The 19094-nt window shown below is 41.2% G+C and overlaps 1 protein-coding gene and 1 pseudogene across 1 annotated transcript in view; both read left to right on the forward strand.

The window, feature by feature from the left end:
- Positions 1–17241, forward strand: part of TM4SF4 (transmembrane 4 L six family member 4) — a 28696-nt gene extending 11455 nt beyond the window's left edge. Inside the window, exons 3-5 of the mRNA XM_004037832.4 lie at positions 1532–1668; positions 12637–12826; positions 16623–17241. Of these exons, the coding sequence (XP_004037880.1) occupies positions 1532–1668; positions 12637–12826; positions 16623–16640 (345 nt within the window). The 3' untranslated portion in view covers positions 16641–17241. The remainder of the gene's footprint in view (positions 1–1531; positions 1669–12636; positions 12827–16622) is intronic.
- On the forward strand, positions 8523–10111 carry LOC134758105 (elongation factor 1-alpha 1-like; annotated as a pseudogene).
- Positions 17242–19094: the final 1853 nt, after the last annotated feature.

Below are 19094 nucleotides of genomic sequence, written 5' to 3' on the forward strand. Positions count from 1 at the left end.
AAAGTAGAACTCCATTATTACATAGATTCCAATCACCCAGGCACGATCAGGTCCTCTTCACCTTCAAACCTTACCCCATCCCAGATATATACTATGATAATATTGTTAATAACATGAAAGGGGAAAGGGAAAATAGCCGACATTTAGCTTAAGCTGCCACATCTAATTTTCACAACAGATATTTAAGGTGGGCTCTATCATGCCCATTTTAAGATGATAAAACTAAGGCTCTGAGGACACATTCATTATGCAAAGTCATTACACAGAGAAGACTAGCAAAGCTGAGATATGACCCTGGGTCTGGGTCTGCTGACTTTAAACCCTGTGCTTTGTCATCAAACCAATAGAGGTGATCGTTTTCTGCCTCTTCTTCCAAAATTTTAAATGTTTTCATTCTACTTTCTAGTTACTGTCTAGAATAGATATTGCAAAAGTTCTTAACATCCCTGGGTCTACGTTTTTTCATCCGTAAGAGGGAGTTAACCTAGTTGGACTCCAGGATTGCTTCTGCCTTTCACAGTCAATAATTCTATTTTGATTTTATAATTGAAAACAAAATATGGTAGTCTAATCTGTTTTTCATTAATCTCCATCATAGAAAAATATTTAAAAGAATGAAAATTTTTATTGTTTAACTTAAAGAAGAGAAAATGCTCGAAGGGTGGAAGGGGTGAGAGATGTCAAGGCAATCTTCAGATATTTTAAAGACTGATGCCAAATGGAAGACAGGTTAGACTTGATCTTTTTGGCCTCGAGGAACATAATGAGGGCCAATGAGGAGAGGTTCTAAATTTTACTCTTTCTCATAAGTAGAACCTGCCTGTCACATGAGACATCACAGTGACTGGCCTTAGCAGGATAATTTGACCAGAAAATTTAAGATTACTGCCAGGCCAGGCGCGGTGGCTCACGTCTGTAATCCCAGGACTTTGGGAGGCCAAGGCAGGCGAATCAACTGAGGTCAATAGTTCAAGACCAGCCTAGCCAACATGGTGAAAGCCTGTCTCTACTAAAAATACAAAAAAGTAGCCAGGCATGGTGGCGCATGCCTGTAACCCTAGCTACTCAGGAGGCTGAGGCAGGAGAATCCCCTGAACCTGGGAGGTGAAGGTTGCAGTGAGCTGAGATCACACCATTGCACTCCAGACTGAGCGACAAGGGTGAAACTCCGTCTCAAAAAAAAGATTACGCCAATCCTAAGGTTCTTTGATTCTATAATAGATTGGCTTTATGTATCAGCCCTGGGGAGGAGAGTTTAACAAGATTAAAAGGCCATGGCTCAAAGGTAACAGAACCAACACCTCCGTCATCAATGAAAAGGTGAAAAAGAAATGGAAATGGGGGTGAAGAAGGGAAAAGAAGACACCAAAATTCATTCTAGAAGACCCCACAGGCCACATCTACTATAAAGACTAGCTCCTACCACATAACTTCTTGTAGTCACCATGTTCAACAGCAGGTGGATTAGGTTTGCTGAGTGTATCCTCTGGACCACCTGGAGAATGTGACTATCTCTCTTCCTCTCTTTCAGATGTTCACCTCCACGATATTTGCTGTGGTTGGATTCTTGGGAGCCGGATACTCGTTTATCATCTCAGCCATTTCAATCAACAAGGGTCCTAAATGCCTCATGGCCAATAGTACATGGGGCTACCCCTTCCACGACGGGTAAGGCCACACCCTGCAATGCCCACCTGTCACCACAAGGGGCATGGGCAGATAAATTCCCCAAGGGGAGACTGCACACAATGCCATGTCTTCATCCTTATGCAAGCCTCAGGCTCGGTGCTCCTTTGAGGCAGAGCTGGAGTTGTGGAATACAGCAAAGTTGCATAGGCTCTCACCTCTAATTGCTCCTTTGACAGACCCCAGGAGAAATAACTAAAAGAGGATGGATGCCTCCTTTGGCCTGAGGGAAGGAAGAGATTTGTTGTGTCATCACTTGCACCCAAATATTTATTAGCAGCAACACAAGGCAACTAATAATATTAATAAACAGAGTAATAGTTATCATTACAAATCTTATAATAGAAAACAAGAATAATTACCCACTAACTGGGCCCAAGGGCTTTCATTAATACCCCAAATTGCCTATAATTAAACAATCATTTAAGTGCAAAAATACAGAAAATGACATTGAAATCATTGTAGGTTTCTCATGTTAATGTTAATAGACTCATTAAAATAACATTTCATATTTTCATGGTACTTTGTAGATTGTAAAGATCTTTATCCCACAAATTTATAATTTAATCTTCATAGTAACCTCAAGAGATAATTACTCTGTGCCAAGTCAGGCTTAATAAGTTTAACTAGCTTCAAAGTCACATTGTTAGTTGAGGACAGTGCCAGGGCTCAATCTCAGGACTTCTGACTTCAAGTCTTAGCCTTTCATAGTACACATCCTCCTGTCCTGCACTGACCAGGACGGCACTCTTCAGTCCAGTAGCCAGCAGCCATATGGAGCTGCTTAAACTCAAATTCATTGATAGAAATAAAGTTAAAAATTCAGTTCCTTAATCACACTAGCCATATTTCAAGTACCCAGTAGCCATACAGAGTTTGTAGCTACTGTATTGAATAGCACAGATCTAGAACACTTCCATCATGGTAAATGGATCTGTTAGGCAAAGCTGCACTAGACTTTAACCTCCAAGGGGGCTTGAAGCATTTTTGTTTTGTTCACCATCTCAGCCCCTCTGCCTGACAGTGACTGGCACATCCCACAGAGTCAGGAAATATAATTATAGGGTCTTTCTGCACATGAAGAATGGATTCGTGCCTAAAAAAAATCTGTAGAACGCCAATATATTAACTCAAACCTCTACGTATTCACTTACTGTGAGATCCTAAAGAATCTTAAGAACAGGCTTCAGGCTGGGGAAGTGAAGGGGCCTAGTTCTCTGTGATACATGGTCTCGGTTTGTTCACAGACGTCCCACATGAAATGTCCCCACCTTTCTCATAGTTAAGCAATACAAGGTCTCTAACATCCTTATACCTTGTGCAGCGGTTTCCAAATACATTTAGTTTACTGTGTGAAAAGCCCTGTTATCATGCAGAGAGGACTGTTCAGGCTACGCTACCATGGGGTTGGCTTGCTTGTGCATCGAACTCAGATCCCAGCAGGCTGAGCCCCCACAACCCGCCCCCATTGAGGCTCTTCCCCTGACAGCTCACTCTCTCCACCTAGGGGTGTGTGTGTGAAGCTACAGATTATGTCTTTCTTCGAGGAGCCCTCTATTAATTCCAGCAACATCAGTGCCACAGTAAACATATTTTTCTATTTTTTCTGTTATGTGAATAATACTACCCTAGAAAATTAAAGTCAATTGAAATAAATCTATGTCCAAAACAAAGGAGGGAGAAAGAAAACACAACAGATGCCAAAAAACACTCCAAAGCCATACAATGGCCTCACATGTTCTGACTGCAGGAACTAACACCCTCCCCTCACACACGCACGCCCTACTTGGGATGGGATGGGATCAGTGCCCAAGGTCAGGAGTGACAGCTGGCCTGTGGGCCACCACACGAAATGCCAAACTGAGGGAAGGACAGGAAACGACTTTTGGAAGTTCTTCATATTAGTACTTCTGGAGAAGCAAGTTTTCATTCTCATCGCAGCCATTTATTGTGTATTGCTCTGTAATAGATGTTTTCAAATATGTTATTTTATCTACCCCTCACAACAGCAACTAACCAGTATCAAGAACAGGTACCATATTATAAAGATTTGATAATAAAAACAGAATAGGGTAAACCTTGCAGGCAAGCGGGAACATTTCAGAATTCTCTATTTATCTCCTGTTCACTGTACAGCTTTGATAATTACCTGAAGGGAGAATGATTTGAACACCGAGACATCTGTACAGCTGCTTCAAATTATAATGTGATAAAAAATTACTGTACAGGGATGTATTACAAAACCGTATATATCACAGTTTCTAGATGATTTATAGGCTATTTAAGAATGATTTTGACTACTTATGTTTTAATTTAATCCCTTGTAAGATGTAAGACTGCTCTTTGTGCAAGGTATAAAATATGCCATGATGGCTACAGGAAGGGCATTCAGGGGATGGGCCCAGGTCTCACTGCACCCTCTTTGCCATCTGGCAAACCTTCAGCAGCATTCTGTTGTCTCCTCAAATCCTGTTTCCTCCCTTCTGAGACAAGAGCTCACATTCCTTTTTGATGTTATCTACTACTGCCAGCTCCAAATCTTCCCTCTAACTGCAGAAGTTCACCTTGAATTTCTTATGGCAATAATTGAAACTTCTATTGCTTGGTGTTTTCAGTTAACAAAGTGCTGTCACCTGTATTGTTTCATTTGATCCTCACAAAAAGTTTATGAGATTATTTAACTCTCCTTCAGAGGCAGGACAGCCGAGGCCCAGAGAGGACAAGTGGCTTGCCAAGAGGAATACAGTTTCTTAGTGGCAGAAGCTCAAATCCAAGTTTTCTCACTCCAAGTCACAGTGCTTTTTCTAGAACACAGTTTATATTGACTCATACTGTCTGCTTTTTGCCTAGATTCCCTGTTGGCAAAACTCATGGGATTCTACCTCCTACTGCTTTTACTACACAGTACTACACCGGTATCTGATAGTTAAAAAGGGTGTGTGGACTCTTCTTATCCACATAAGCATATAGTAACTGTTGTTATAGCTGCAAACCTAATGCTCATACACAGCTGCTCAGAGAGTAGAAAGGATCAGTCACTTGTATGAGCCAAAAACAAGAAAACTCAAGACAGTTGTCATTTGTCCCTTATTACCAAAGGGCAGCCATGGTAGCAACTGCTTCTTGTTCTTGTTCTTGTTCTTGTTCTTGTTCTTCTTCCTCTTCCCTCCCTTCTTTTTCTTCTTTTCCTTCTCTTTTTTCTTTCTCTCCTCTTCCTCCTTTTCCTTCTTTTTCTTCCCAGTAAATGCTAAGTGTTTTTATGTGCATTATCTCACCTAATCTTCCTCATAAATCTGAGAAGAATTTTTATCCCTGAAAGAGAAAAATGAAGCTCAAGAAGGTTAATTTTCCCAGGGCTCCATGGCTAGTAATTAGTAAAAGGATTTTTTTTTTAATTAGCTGGGAGTGTTGGCTCATGCCTGTAATCTCAGCACTTTGGGATGCTGAGGTGGAAGGACTGCTTGAGCCCAGGAGTTCAAGACCAGCTTGGGCAACATAGGGAGAACTCCCTGCTCCAGCGCCCCTCTACAAAAAAAGAAAAAAAATAAAATAAAAAAATTAGCTGGGCATGGTTGTGCATGCCTGTAGTCCCAGCTACTCCAGGTGCCTGATGTGGGAGGATCATTTGAGCCCAGGAGGTCAAGGCTGCAGTGAGCCATAATCATGCCACTGCATTCTAGCCTGGGCAACAGAGCCAGACCCTGTCTCAAACAAAAAACAAAACAAAACAAAACAAAACAAAAAAATATATATATACACACACACACATTTATATATCTACATATGCACATATCTACTTTTATATATGTGTACATATATATACACACACACATATATATATGTAGTCAGTATCTTATTTTGTGCTGAAGCCTATCTCCAACATGGAACAAAAAACGAATAGACATGGTTCCTTTCCTATCAGCATATGGGTTAGGGTGAACACATGGAACAGATCCTCATAATGCAGAAAGTGTGAGATGGAGAAGGAGTGCGGGGGAAACTTCTTCGAGAAGGTGACATGGGCTGATTTTGGAGGATGAGCAGAAGTTTGCCTTCCAGTGAGGGAGGAGAAGCACATTTCAGGCATGAAAAGGCTGACATGCTCAGGGAACCTCAGAGCACTGTGTGGCAGAAGCTCAGTATGAATGAGGAGAGATTTGCAGAAGGGGCCGCCACACGATGTGGTGAGACTGAGAGGCAGCCAGACCTTCAGGACATCAGGGCACAGCAGGGGACTTCAAGCAAGACATGGCATGGCTACTTTGGACTTTTAGAGGCATGATGGTTCTAGTGATGTGGAAAGTGAATAGGAGGATTCAGGAACTAAAGAGAGATAAAAGCTGGCATCATAATCCAGATAAGATGATGAACATCACCCAGGCAGCAGAATTGGGGCTCAAAAAAGACAAATTTCAGAGAATGTTTGAGATGGAGTCATCAGGTTTAGGTGTGAGGAGAAAAGGGGAAGGTAATCAAGGTGGACTCTGAGATTTCGAACTTAGTGCACAAAATCCAGGGCTCTGCAATGCCATAGCATTTAGCACTGTTTTCCTCATAAATGTTTTTTGGTGATAATATTAAGGGAGGGAGCAAAAGTAGTTAACTCTTTCTGTCCTGAGAACCATATTAAAGAAACACCCTAGAAGGAAAAAGAAACCTGGGCATTTTGAAATATACCCTCTTGGCTTCCTTTGAAGTAGAACCTCCTCCCATCCAAGGTCTTCCTCCCTGAGACAATTGGCCATCCCTCCCTTGACCCTGAGCTGCTGAAAGGAAAGCAGCCTGCACAGGGTGTGGGGACAGCCATAGGAGGGGAAGCAGAGGATGAGCCAGGAGTGGTCAATAGTCAGGGAGGGATGGGGCTATGCATGGCACTCCTGGGCCAGGCTGCAACTCTTCACCTCCTTAGAAAGAGTCAAGGGCAAGGAGAGCACCCTCACATCTGTGGTTCAGACACCGAGACACTGAACTGAACACAGTTAAATGTTCTGCCTTGACATTCAGCTAAGACCATCTGGATTTGCACTTCAGAAATTACTTATTAGCAAAGAACATCATAAGCTGCTTGTAAACATATTCCCAAGAGCTGAAAGCCACCTTAATAGGATGAGATTGGATTTGCACCATGTAATCTTAGCTTTCATGAACCAGAAACAGTTCACAAATGTTAGGAGCCAGTTTTGCCCTTGGCTGACTTAGGGTCTAGCCACACCTCTGCCATATACCATTTATCTCTCAGGCTTCATCTGTGAAATGAATGGGAGTAACAGCAACATCCACCTCACAGGTCCAGGTAAGAGTAAATAACACAAGGTACATAAAGCACTCAGCAAAGTTTCTACCACATACTTGCTTGATTCAGCCTTATTATTCATTTTTATGAATATAAAGTATTATTGTAAATGGAATTTATTTTTATGCATTAAAACTCTAAAAATGTTATGCTTTTATAATGATTCTGTGACTTAATTTCAACCAGGCATAAATAAGGCTCAAAAAAAACCTCTTTATTGTGATATAAGTAACCCTTGATTCACATACTATTATAGATGTATAAATCAAATGTCATAAATAAATCATTTCAAATATGCTAAGGAAATAACTACTCCAACAAAGGGCATTTGTGTAATGGGTCAGAGCACTGGCTTTGGAGTCAGACAGACCTAATATCAAACCCAGGCACTTCCATTTACTAGCCTCACCTTCTTAATCTGTAAAATGGGTATATGTTCATTCATTCAGTGAGTGTTTACTGAAGGTTACTCTATGCCAAGCACTGTTCAAATAAAGTAGCATCTCCTTGGAGCATTAGGAAAGATGATGGAAAGCAGCTAGCCCAGAGCCTGGCACTAGAGGACCTAGGAAACGAGAGCTGCTGCTATTTATGAAGCACTGCCTGTGCTGGAACTGGGGACAGAGACAGTGGCACATGGTCTTTGCCCTTGGAAGTTTATAGTCCTAAAGAGAAGACAAACAAATGGACAGGTGATGGCAGCGCAGGGTCCAGGGGCTCTATACAACAGGGGCGGAAACACAGAGTGCTGGGGAACACAGAAGGAAACCAAACCCAGGCTGAGGGCAGAAGCATTGTGGAGCTTCTCCCAGAGGAGGTGGCATCTGAATTCACCAGACAGAGTGGGCCAGCAAAGCATTCGTATTCAGGCCCCCTGGTTTCTGTCTTCAGCTGAGAAGAGAGTTCTGTGAAATTCGTGGCTTTCTGCTCCCACTTTGATGGGATTACTACAGCTCAGGTGGAAACACCTGCATAATAATTGGATGCTTTAAAATGTCAGTTAAGTGCATCTAAACTGCTTCTGCTCTCCCTGCTTCACTGCGAGGTCCATGAAAAACTCAGGACCCCTCTCTCGCTGGGTTTGGGGAGTTGGACACAATGATCAAACTGAAAGTGAACACAGGCTTTTTTGCCAGACTCTCAAAGACCGCCAGAACCAGAGAGTTTGAAGGGAGAGAAGAAGGGCCTGAGTGTGGCTATGTGGTGGTTTGTGAGGGGTGAGGCTTCAGCAGGAATGGGACTCATGATTTCTCCAGGCAACCAAATTCAATCCTTGCTTCTACGTTCCCCCGTAAACGTTTCACAAATCCTACCACCAGGAGGTGCTGTCATGCCACTGCTGTGCAGGCTCTCCAAAGAGGCCCGGAACTCAGGATTGCCAATTCTTTCACCTCAGGATCTTTTCTTCATAAAGTGTGCCTGGAAAATATTGCATCTTTATAGCCTTTTATAATTACCAAGTTTTAAAATTGTAAAGATAGAAAGGACTAAATGGAAAAATGCAGAACAGAAAGATGGGTGTTTCATGTTGGGGAAAAAAAAGGCATTTTCACAACGGGTTTGCCACCAAAACACAGGTGTCATGAAAACCACCCCTAAATCAAAACCAAAATGGGAAAGAAAAAGATTCATATCAATATCGTCGTTATTGGACACGTAGATTCAGGTAAGTCCGCTGCTACTTGCCAACTGATCGACAAACATGATATAAATCATCAAAGAACCATCGATGAATTTGAGAAGGAGGCTGTTAAGAAGGGAAAGAGCTTTCAGGTATGCTTGGGTCTTGAATAAATGGTAAGATGAGTGTGAGTGTGACACATCACCCTGTGGAAGTTTGAGACCAGCAAGTACTGCATGAGTCATTGATACTCAGGACAGAGACTTTATCAGAAACATGATTACAGGCACATCTCAGGCTGACTGTGCTATCCTGATTGTTGCTGCTGGCGTTGGTGAATCTGAAGCTGATATCTCCATGGGCAGACCCATGAACATGCCCTTCGTGCTTACACACTGGGGATGAAACAACCAATTGTTGGTGTTAACAAAATGGATTCCATCCACCAAGCCCCTCTACAGCCAGAAGAGACATGAGAAAATCATTAAGAAAGTCAGCTCTTACATTAAGAAAATTGGCTACAACCCCAGCACAGCAGCATCTGTACCAATTTCCAGTTGGAATGGTGACAATATGCTAGAGCCAAGTAGTAACATGGCTTGGTTCAAGGGATGTAAAGTCATCCATGAAGATGGCAATGCCAATGGAACCATGCTGCTTGAAGGTCTGGACTGTGTCCTACCACCAACTCATCCAACCGACAAGCCCTTGAATCTGCCCTCCAGATGTCTACAAAGTTGGTGGCATTGGTCCCTATGTGCTAAGTGGAAACTGGTGTTCTCAAACCCAGCATGGTGGTCACCTTTGCTCCAGTCAACGTTACAACTAAAGTCTGTTGAAATGCACCATGTTGCAAGCTCTTCCTGGGGAAAATGTGGGCTTCAGCGTTAAGAACGCATCTGTCAAAGATTTTTGTAATGGCAACATTGCTGGTAACAGCAAAAATGACCCACCAATGGGAGCAGCTGGCTTCACTGCTGAAGTGTTTATCTTGCACCACCCACGCCCCTCTGCTGCTAGTCACACAGGTCACATTGCTTCCAAGTTTGCTGAGCTGAAGGAAAAGATTGATCATCGTTCTGGTAAGAAGCGGGCCTTAAATTCTCGAAATCTGGTGATGCTGCCATCATCAGTGTGGTTCCTGGGAAGCCCATGTGTGTTGAGAGCTCCTCTGACTATCCTCCTCTGGGTCATGTTGCTGTTTGTGATATGAGACAGACAGTCGCTCTGGGTGTCATCAAAGCCAGGAACAAGAAGGTTGCTGACCAGAAGGCTTGGCAAGGTCACCAAGTCTGCCCAGAAAGCTCAGAAGGCTAAGTGAATATTATTCCTAACACCTGCCACTACAGTCTTAATCAGTGGTAGAAGAATGACCTCAGAACTGTTTGTCTCATTTGGCCGTTGAAGTTTAATAGTAAAAGACTGGTTAATGTTAACAATTAAAACCTTCAGAAGGAAAGGAGAATGTTTTGTTGACCATTTGGGATTTTTTTTTTCATGCAGCAGTTTTAAGTTACTAGGTTGTTTGTTTGTTTTTCGAGATGGGGTCTCACTCTGTCACCCAGGCTGGAGTGCAGTGGCACAATCTCAGCTTACTGCACACTTTGCCTCATGGGCTCAAGCGATTCTCCCACCTCAGCTTCCCAAGTAGGTGGGATTACAGGTGCGTGTCCCCACACCTGGCTAGGTTATTAGTTTCTAAAATCAGTACTTTTTAATGGAAACAACTTGACCAAAAATCTGCCACAGAATTTTGAGACCCTCTATAGCAAAGTTTAATGAGAAAAAAAAAGTACTGAAAAGAACAGTCGGCCAGATGCCGTGGCTCACAACTGTAATCCCAACACTTTGGGCGGATCACCCGAGGTCGGGAGTTCGAGACCAGCCTGACCAACATGGAGAAACCCCGCCTCTACCAAAAATACAAAATTAGCCGGGTGTGGTGGCATGTGTCTGTAATCCCAGCTACTCAGGAAACTGAAGCAGGAGAACCGCTTGAACCCGGGAGGCAGAGGTTTCAGTGAGCCGAGATTGTGCCATTGCACTCCAGCCTGGGCAACGAGAGCGAAACTCCGTCTCAAAAAAATAAAAAAGGACAATCTTACACAACTATACAGAAGGTATGTCATCTCAGTGAATTCTCACAATTGTGATGTGGTTCTTAGTCTGTTATATAGATTAAAAAAAAAAAAAACTGATGCTGGCTGGGCGTGGTGACTCACACCTGTAATCACCGCACTTTGGGAAGCCAAGGTGGGAGGACTGACCTCAGGAGTTTGAGACCAGCCTGGGCAGTATAGTGAGACCTCCGTGTCTATTTTTTTAAAAAAAGAGAAAAAGAAACTGATGTTAAAGGAAGTGAGTAACTTGCATGAGGAATACATAGCTAGCAAGGGGAATGCTTGGGTTCAAACCCGGGTTCATCTGAATCCAAAATACCAGCTCTTTCCATTAGACTAGACTGCTTAGATTAAGTAAAATAATGACAATACTAGCCTTTACTGAGGACTTACTATATGCTAAGCACTGATCTAAGCACTTTACTCGTACTAACTCACGTAGTCCTGACAATAACCCTATGATATGATAATGTAACTCCCATTTTATAGGTAAGTACACAAGGCACACAGCTAGCAAGCTGCTAGTACCTGTACTCTTATGGAAAGATGAATCAATGCTATAAACAATGTTTTATTTTGAAATCAAAAGCAAAATGTTCATTCCTTCCTTTTCTGTGAAGGTTATCATAAAGATCTAAAAACAATAACATCAACATTAATTCAGTAGATAGATAAAGAGTTTTTCATTAAGGCTCTGAAAGGATGGAGGAAACAAAGAGACCAATTTGGGGCTCTGAGAATGTAAAGAGTCATAATAATCCACAAGATTTTACCACTTTACTCATTTTTGTCTCAAAATAGTATACTTCACATTTATCCTTCAAGGCACAATGCCCTTTATTTTTATTTTTTGAGATGGAGTTTCATTCTTGTTGCCCAGGCTGGAGTGCAATGGCATGATCTTGGCTCACTTTAACCTCCACCTCCCGGGTTCAAGCAATTCACCAGCCTCAGTCTCCTGAGTAGCTGGGATTACAGGTGCCCACCACCATGCCCAGCTAATTTTTGTATTTTTAGAAGAGACAGAGTTTTGCCATGTTGGCCAGGCTGGTCTCGAACTCCTGACTTCAGGTGATCTGCCCACCTTGGCCTCCCAAAATGCTGGGATTACAGGTGTGGGTGTGAGTCACCGCGCCTGGCCACAATGCCCTTTATATTGCAATAAACTCATTATATAATAAAATATAAATATATTGCGGTTTCTCCTAATTCACAGTTTATGTAAAATATGTATTAAGGCAACAGACTATTTGTTCCTTTTGAAGAAAATTAATTACATCTTTGTGTGTGAGAGATTCCTACATGTTAACAAAAATATAGTGAGTCAAATTCACAATTTGGTTAAAATTAGGCCTTGAAATCAGGCTTTTCCCTTTAGCTATATGACACATTTGTACTTTACATGGCTTCAGATGGCCACTACACTTGACAAGTCATCTGTCAAAAGTCAAAACGGTCTCTAACAATGATAGCTAGGATAAAGCTGTGAACATTTGTGAAATTCTACTCCTGGAGTGTCTATTTTCCTGTCCCCATCATAGATGGTGAATTTGCCCGTCTTTTTCGACAGCTAATGAAAATTGTTCTGCCAGTTCTGTGACCTGGGAGAAAGTAACTTAGCCTCTCTGTGCCTCTGCTTCCTTATTTGTGAAACCGAAAAAGAGAACCCAGAGGTTTCTTTGGGGAATAAATGAGTGAATATGTGTGAAGTGATTAGAACAGGGTCTGGCACACAGGGTGTACTCAATAAAAACTGTACATTTTGTGGTATTTAAATTGTTAGTACAGAGTATTTTCTCGTGAAGCTAGTTTTGGGTGGAAAGTAGTGCATGAGAAACATTGTTATGGTAACTTTCTAGTAGAGGGAATTGCACACCTTTTACAAATGTTTCCTTTGTCCCCTATATCACCAACAGGGATTATCTCAATGATGAGGCCTTATGGAACAAGTGCCGAGAGCCTCTCAATGTGATTCCCTGGAATCTGACCCTCTTCTCCATCCTGCTGGTCGTAGGAGGAATCCAGATGGTTCTCTGCGCCATCCAGGTGGTCAATGGCCTCCTGGGGACCCTCTGTGGAGACTGCCAGTGTTGTGGCTGCTGTGGGGTAAGTTCAGGCTTTTGCTGTTTCTTCTCAGCATGAGGGAGGCCAGGTCAGGCCACCAGCATGAGGGAGGCCAGGTCAGGCCACCAGCACTGAAGGAATGAGGGGGTAAGTGTGGCCACCTGCAGAAAACCAGCCCAGGTTGGGAAGCCCAGTCAGCCCAGTCTGTCAGCTCATGGAGACAGACACATTGCATTACTGGAACCCAGAGCACGTTAAAACACCCAGGCTGAAGTTGGCCATAATTTTCAGCCTCACATCCAGTTGACCATAGTTCTAGAGACAAAGGACTCTGTCTATATATAAACATTTACAATGATGTTTATATGAAGATCCACCTGAAGTGAGCATTTGTCATATGGGTACAGTGTCAGCAATAGTACGTCACGGTCTGGGCTGGCATTTTCTCACTTCCTCAGATGAACAGAACATACCAATGCAAAACCTATATTTGATATGATTTCTGATACAGAAAAAGAGGTAGTTCTTATATGGGAAGAAAAAAGGGAAATCACTCAGGCTTTAGTCTCTAAATAATATTGTAAAATACCAACAACAAATTACTAAAAATAAAAACAGACTTGCAGACAGTAAGACAGTCTGATTATTTCAACTAATACCCAAATCAAATTAGGCAATTATTCACACACATACACAAAGTTCTTACAAGCACAGATTGATGTATGAAGAAAAAAATAAAACTTGAGAGTTCCCTAACTGGGGGATTATGTAAATATATGTAAATAAAGGTCTATTCACTTAACATAATATTATGGTAAAACTTTAAATGACTCAAATTATTTTATTTAAATTTTAAATAAGAAGGCCAGGTATAGTGGCATATGCCTGTAGCTCCAGCTACTCAGGAGGCTGAGGCATGAGAATCACTTGAACCTGGGAGGCAGAGGTTGCAGTGAGCCGAGATCTCACCACCGCACTCCAGTCTGTGTGACAGAGTGAGACCCTGTCTCAATAAATAAATAAATAAATACATTTATTTTAAATAAGCATTACATGTATATAACTCAAAAACTAAATGTGTACATGTATACACACACAGAGAAATATATAAAGGTATTCAGTTGGAAAGTCTCCCTCCGGCCTTTGTCTTCTATCCAGCCAGTTCCCTCCAATCTCCTCACCTAGGTAAGGTTACCTAATTTCTTATATAGCCTGTCACAGTATCTCTTTTTATTATTTTATTCTCCCTATCTTAAAAGAATGTTTCCCCCAAAATTGCAGTAATATTGAAAATCCAATCTTATCTTATCTAATAACAGTATCTTATGAGATACTGTTATTAGCAGGATACAAAAATTGTACTTAATATACAATTATACAAGGAGGAAAAAACAAAATTCTGTGAATAGAAAAATAAAACAAAAAACTAAAGGAAATCCAACCAAAAGTTAAATAATCATTATTTCTAGGTAAGAAGACTGACTTTTTTCCTTTAATTTAGCCTATAGTATTAAAAATTTTAATAATTATATATTACTTTTTTCAATGAAAAATATAAATAAGTCCCCCAAATCAGCAGTAAAATGCGTGTATTACAAATAAATTTCACTGTGTATTGCATTTTTATTCTACAAATTTTCAGTTCTACTGTATTGTATTTAAATGTTTTGGTCTTTAAACATACTAGAGAGGAAAAGCAACTACCAACTAGTAATCCACCAAAATTATTTTTATGATAGTGATTGAAAATATTGAGCATTTAAATCTTGTAATTCATCCAAAGTGAATGAATGTTTGCTAAATTATATATTGAAGTTTCAGTTTCTACATATTTTAGCTGGGTGGTAAATTTTCTTTGCAAGATTTACTGAAAATATGATTACTTTGGCTGGACACGGTGGCTCATGCCTGTAATCCCAGCACTTTGGGAGGCCAAGGCAAGAAGATCACTTGAACCCAAGAGTTCAAGACCAGCTTTGAACTGGTCTTGACCATGGCAACATGGTGAAACCCCATCTCTACTAAAAATACAAAAAAATTAACCAGATGTGGTGGCATGCACCTGTAGTCCCAGCTACTCAGGAGGCTGAGCTGGGAGCATCAGCTGAGCCCACGATGCTGAGGCTGCATGAGCTGAGATCTTGCCCCTGCACTGCACCCTGGATAACAGAACAAGACCTTTCCAAAAAAAAAAAAAAGAGAGAGAGAGAAAGAAAGAAAGAAAATATGATTACTCTTTGAATTGTTGATAATACTTTGCTAAATCTGAGAATTATCTCTCAATTTAAAAACACATTCATAGGTGTCAGCACGTTGGTTCCTTTTAGTGAGTTTCATTTATTTGGATACCATATTTTGGAGAGCTTAATAGCTGAGTCACTCAATAGGTTGAAAGACAGTAGATGGACTCCATGGTTATCAGTGCATGGGCACCAGAGACTCAAGAGGGTGAATGTACACACCAGAATTGTCCATTTTTTTCCCTTCCTTTCTTCCTCCCTCCCTTCATCTCTCCTCTCTGTCTCTCTCCCCACTCCTCCTCCAACTTTTTATTTTGAAAACTTCAAATCTACATAAAGTTGAAGGAATGGTGCAATGAACACCTGTGTACTTTCACCCATGTTCACAAAATTGTTAATATTTTCTCACCCTCTCTCTTTCTGGACTCTCGGAAAGTAATTTTTGGACATCACAAAGTTTCACTAGTAAATATTTCAGTGCACAAGAGCTGCAGTTTTAAAGTCAGTCTGCTGAAGATTCCTTTCTCTTGGGCAGCTGGCCTCTCATGGGGCTGGTCAGCATTCCTGCCCCAGTAGGACACTGAGGAAAGACTTGGGCTCTCAGCCTAGTTCCACAGCTTACTAGCTGAGTGACTCCAGCAAGCTGACTAACTTCTCATAGTCTCAGTTATTCCAACTGCCTCTTGCCTAATTTATGGAGAGAGTGTAAGATCAACATCTATCCATTCAGGCGGAAAGTATTTACTGAGAGCTTCCTGAGCCTGGCACAGTCCTTAAATGAAGTGGTAGTTGGGAATGTGCCTTAAAATACATGCTATGAGACCTGGTTTGAATGTCAGCTGTGTGGTCTTCGCCCAGTCAGTAGCCCTCAACTGCTCCTTGTCTGTAAAACGTGGCTATTAATACCTACTCCTACGGTTGTCAATGGAGTGCCTAGTACAGGGTGACAAGCATGAATTCATTTGAATCCTTAGAAGGCTCAGTAAATGGCATTGAATGTTATTTACTAACCTTATGAAAGTCAGTGAGGTAGCATAGCTTCAAGTTTCCTTTAACACAATCTCTGGGTTCTGCCTCCCTGGTTCAAATCCCAGCTCTCCTACTTGTTAGTGGTGGCTTTCCACATAGCACTTGGTCTCTCAGCACCTCTTACCAAATTATTTTTTTAAATAAATGATGCATATTGTATACAATGTATTCTCCTCAGGTGATGGGTGCACTGCAATTTCAGAATTCATCAGTACCTAATTCATCATCCACGGAACCAACAACCACTTGTACCCGAAAAGCTATTGAAATTTTAAAAAATTAAAAACAAAATAAAACAAAAATAAATAAATAAAATGTAACTTCCTTGAGGACTAAATAAATAAATACATGATGCAAAACAAAATAAAGCTTCCATTCCTATAACCTCAACACAGGTGGGTGACAGAGTAAAGCCCTGAAACAAAGCCAGAAAAGTATAGGAAACATTCAATAGGCAACCATTAAGAGCCAGGAGGAAGGCAGGTGATGGGGATGGGAAGAAGGAGGGGGAAAGCAAAAATTTACATAAATCATGACATCATAGTTAATTCACCTTTTCTACCTTCTAGGGAGATGGACCCGTTTAAACCTCCAAGATGAGCTGCTCAGAATCTACAGCATGATGACTACAATTTCTTTTCATAAAACTTCTTCTCTTCTTGGAATTATTAATTCCTATCTGCTTCCTAGCTGATAAAGCTTAGAAAAGGCAGTTATTCCTTCTTTCCAACCAGCTTTGCTCGAGTTAGAATTTTGTTATTTTCAAATAAAAAATAGTTTGGCCACTTAACAAATTTGATTTATAAATCTTTCAAATTAGTTTCTTTTTAGAATTTACCAACAGGTTCAAAGCATACTTTTCATGATTTTTTTATTACAAATGTAAAATGTATAAAGTCACATGTACTGCCATACTACTTCTTTGTATATAAAGATGTTTATATCTTTGGAAGTTTTACATAAATCAAAGGAAGAAAGCACATTTAAAATGAGAAACTAAGACCAATTTCTGTTTTTAAGATGTATAAGGAAAAAGAATGATTGATGTATCCTAAGTATTGTTATTTGTTGTCTTTTTTTGCTGACTTGCTTGAGTTCCTTGTGACTGATCTTTTGAGGCTGTCATCATGGCTAGGGTTCTTTTATGTATGTTAAATTAAAACCTGAATTCAGAGGTAACGTAACAAAGATTGTGTGTGTTTTAGGAGGGGGGGCAAAAGGTTGAATGAATAACAACTCATCTTTTCTACAAATGCTTCCTTTGATCAAACAAAAAAAAGTTTTTAAAAAATTGATTTAACTAATAATTTTGTCAGCCTATTGCCCAGGGTTAAGGTAATAAGTATTATTATTCTATGTGTCTTATTAAGACTAACTGGCTTTATGAGTCAGGCACTAACAGGGCATCAGATCCATTCTGTTGATTTGTGTTCAAACCCCAACTCCACCACAAACCAGCTTAGGGGTCCCGGGACGGTTATTTTCAAAGTCTCAGTTTCCCCATCTGTAAAAGGACACTTGAGAGACAATCAGTCATACTGGAAATTTTGAAGTTACCGAGGGTGAAGCAAAGGCCTGTGGGCTGCCGATGTGACTGTGTGCAATAAGAAGGGTCTCAGGGAAGTCCAAGCCAGAAAGGCTCCCTTCTGCCCTTGCCAAGCTAATAGGCTGCACCATGTAGGTCAAGCACACTGAAAACTGGGTTTGTCAAAGCCATCAATAAAGTAATTAATGATCACCTACTGTGTGCTGGCCCCCGCGGGGCTAGGCACTGAAAATACAAAGAGTTACACACTGTAGTTTTGCCCTCACTACAATGAGAACTCTATGAGATCAGGGATTGTGTCTGACATCTGAAACTTAATAGGCAGAGGCAAGAAAGGCAGATACACTGAAGATCTCGTTGCGGGAACTATACACACACACACACACACACACACATACACACACAGTGTTTCGATTCAGTTTAGACCATTTGTTTTCAAACATGGCTGATCATCAAAATTACCTAGGAAATGTTCTGAAATTACAGATTTCTGAGCTACAGCCTAGACTCACTGCATTTGCAAATCGAGGCATGAGATGTGGAAGTCTGTTTTTTTGTCAGTCTTTTTTTTTGTTGTTGTTGTTGTTGTTGTTGTTTGTTTGTTTTGAGACAGAGTCTCACTGTCTGTCACCCAGGCTGGTGTGCACTGGTGCAGCCATCTTGGCTCACTGTGACCTCCGCCTCCTGGGCTCAAGCGATTCTCCTGCCTCAGCCTCCTGAGTAGCTGGGATTACAGGCACCCACCACCACGCCTGGCTAATTTTTGTATTTTTAGTAGAGACAGGGTTTCATCACATTGGTCAGGCTGATCTCAAACTCCAGACCTCAGGTGGTCTGCCCGCCTCAGCCTCCCAAAGTGCTGAGATTACAGGCATGAGCCACCGCACCCTGCCAGTCATTTCGTTTTTTAAAGCGCAACAGGTGATGTCGAAAACCAGCCACTCTGAGCAACCATTGCCTTAGAACATCACCTGCAGGCACAAGGATGAAGACCGAGTCAGACCCCATTACTGCCCACCAGGAGCTCACATATCACAGATTAATACAAGGTGGTACATGCTAAATACTAAACGGTGACCCAGGTAATGATGTTCCGGGATAATGGTGTTCCGGAAGATCAGAGATGTCGGGCTATTAGGACTGATTCACTTGCCTGAGTTCTTTGATGAGGGAATTTGAATGTGGCTAAGAGGCATCAATCCTTTATCCAGGGGTTTGCAGGGATTCATTATTTTAGATAAAAAGAAATTGTAGTCATCATGAAATCTGCTCTCATTATTTTATAGATGAAGAACCGAAATAACCTTTGAGAAGTTTTCACAAAAGGCCATTTTTCAAAACCAGTTACCATAAAATTACAAGAAATTGCTTACCATGGATAAGAGGACTTAAAAGGAAGAGACAGGAAACAAAGAGTAAAGATGAATGCGCCTCTCCCTTAGAGACCTCCAGATGCACACACACACCTCAAGGATGGTCTTCAGACTGTCCAGAG

Source organism: Gorilla gorilla, chromosome 2 (genome assembly GCF_029281585.2).
Source record: "Gorilla gorilla gorilla isolate KB3781 chromosome 2, NHGRI_mGorGor1-v2.1_pri, whole genome shotgun sequence".
NCBI lineage: Eukaryota > Metazoa > Chordata > Mammalia > Primates > Hominidae > Gorilla > Gorilla gorilla.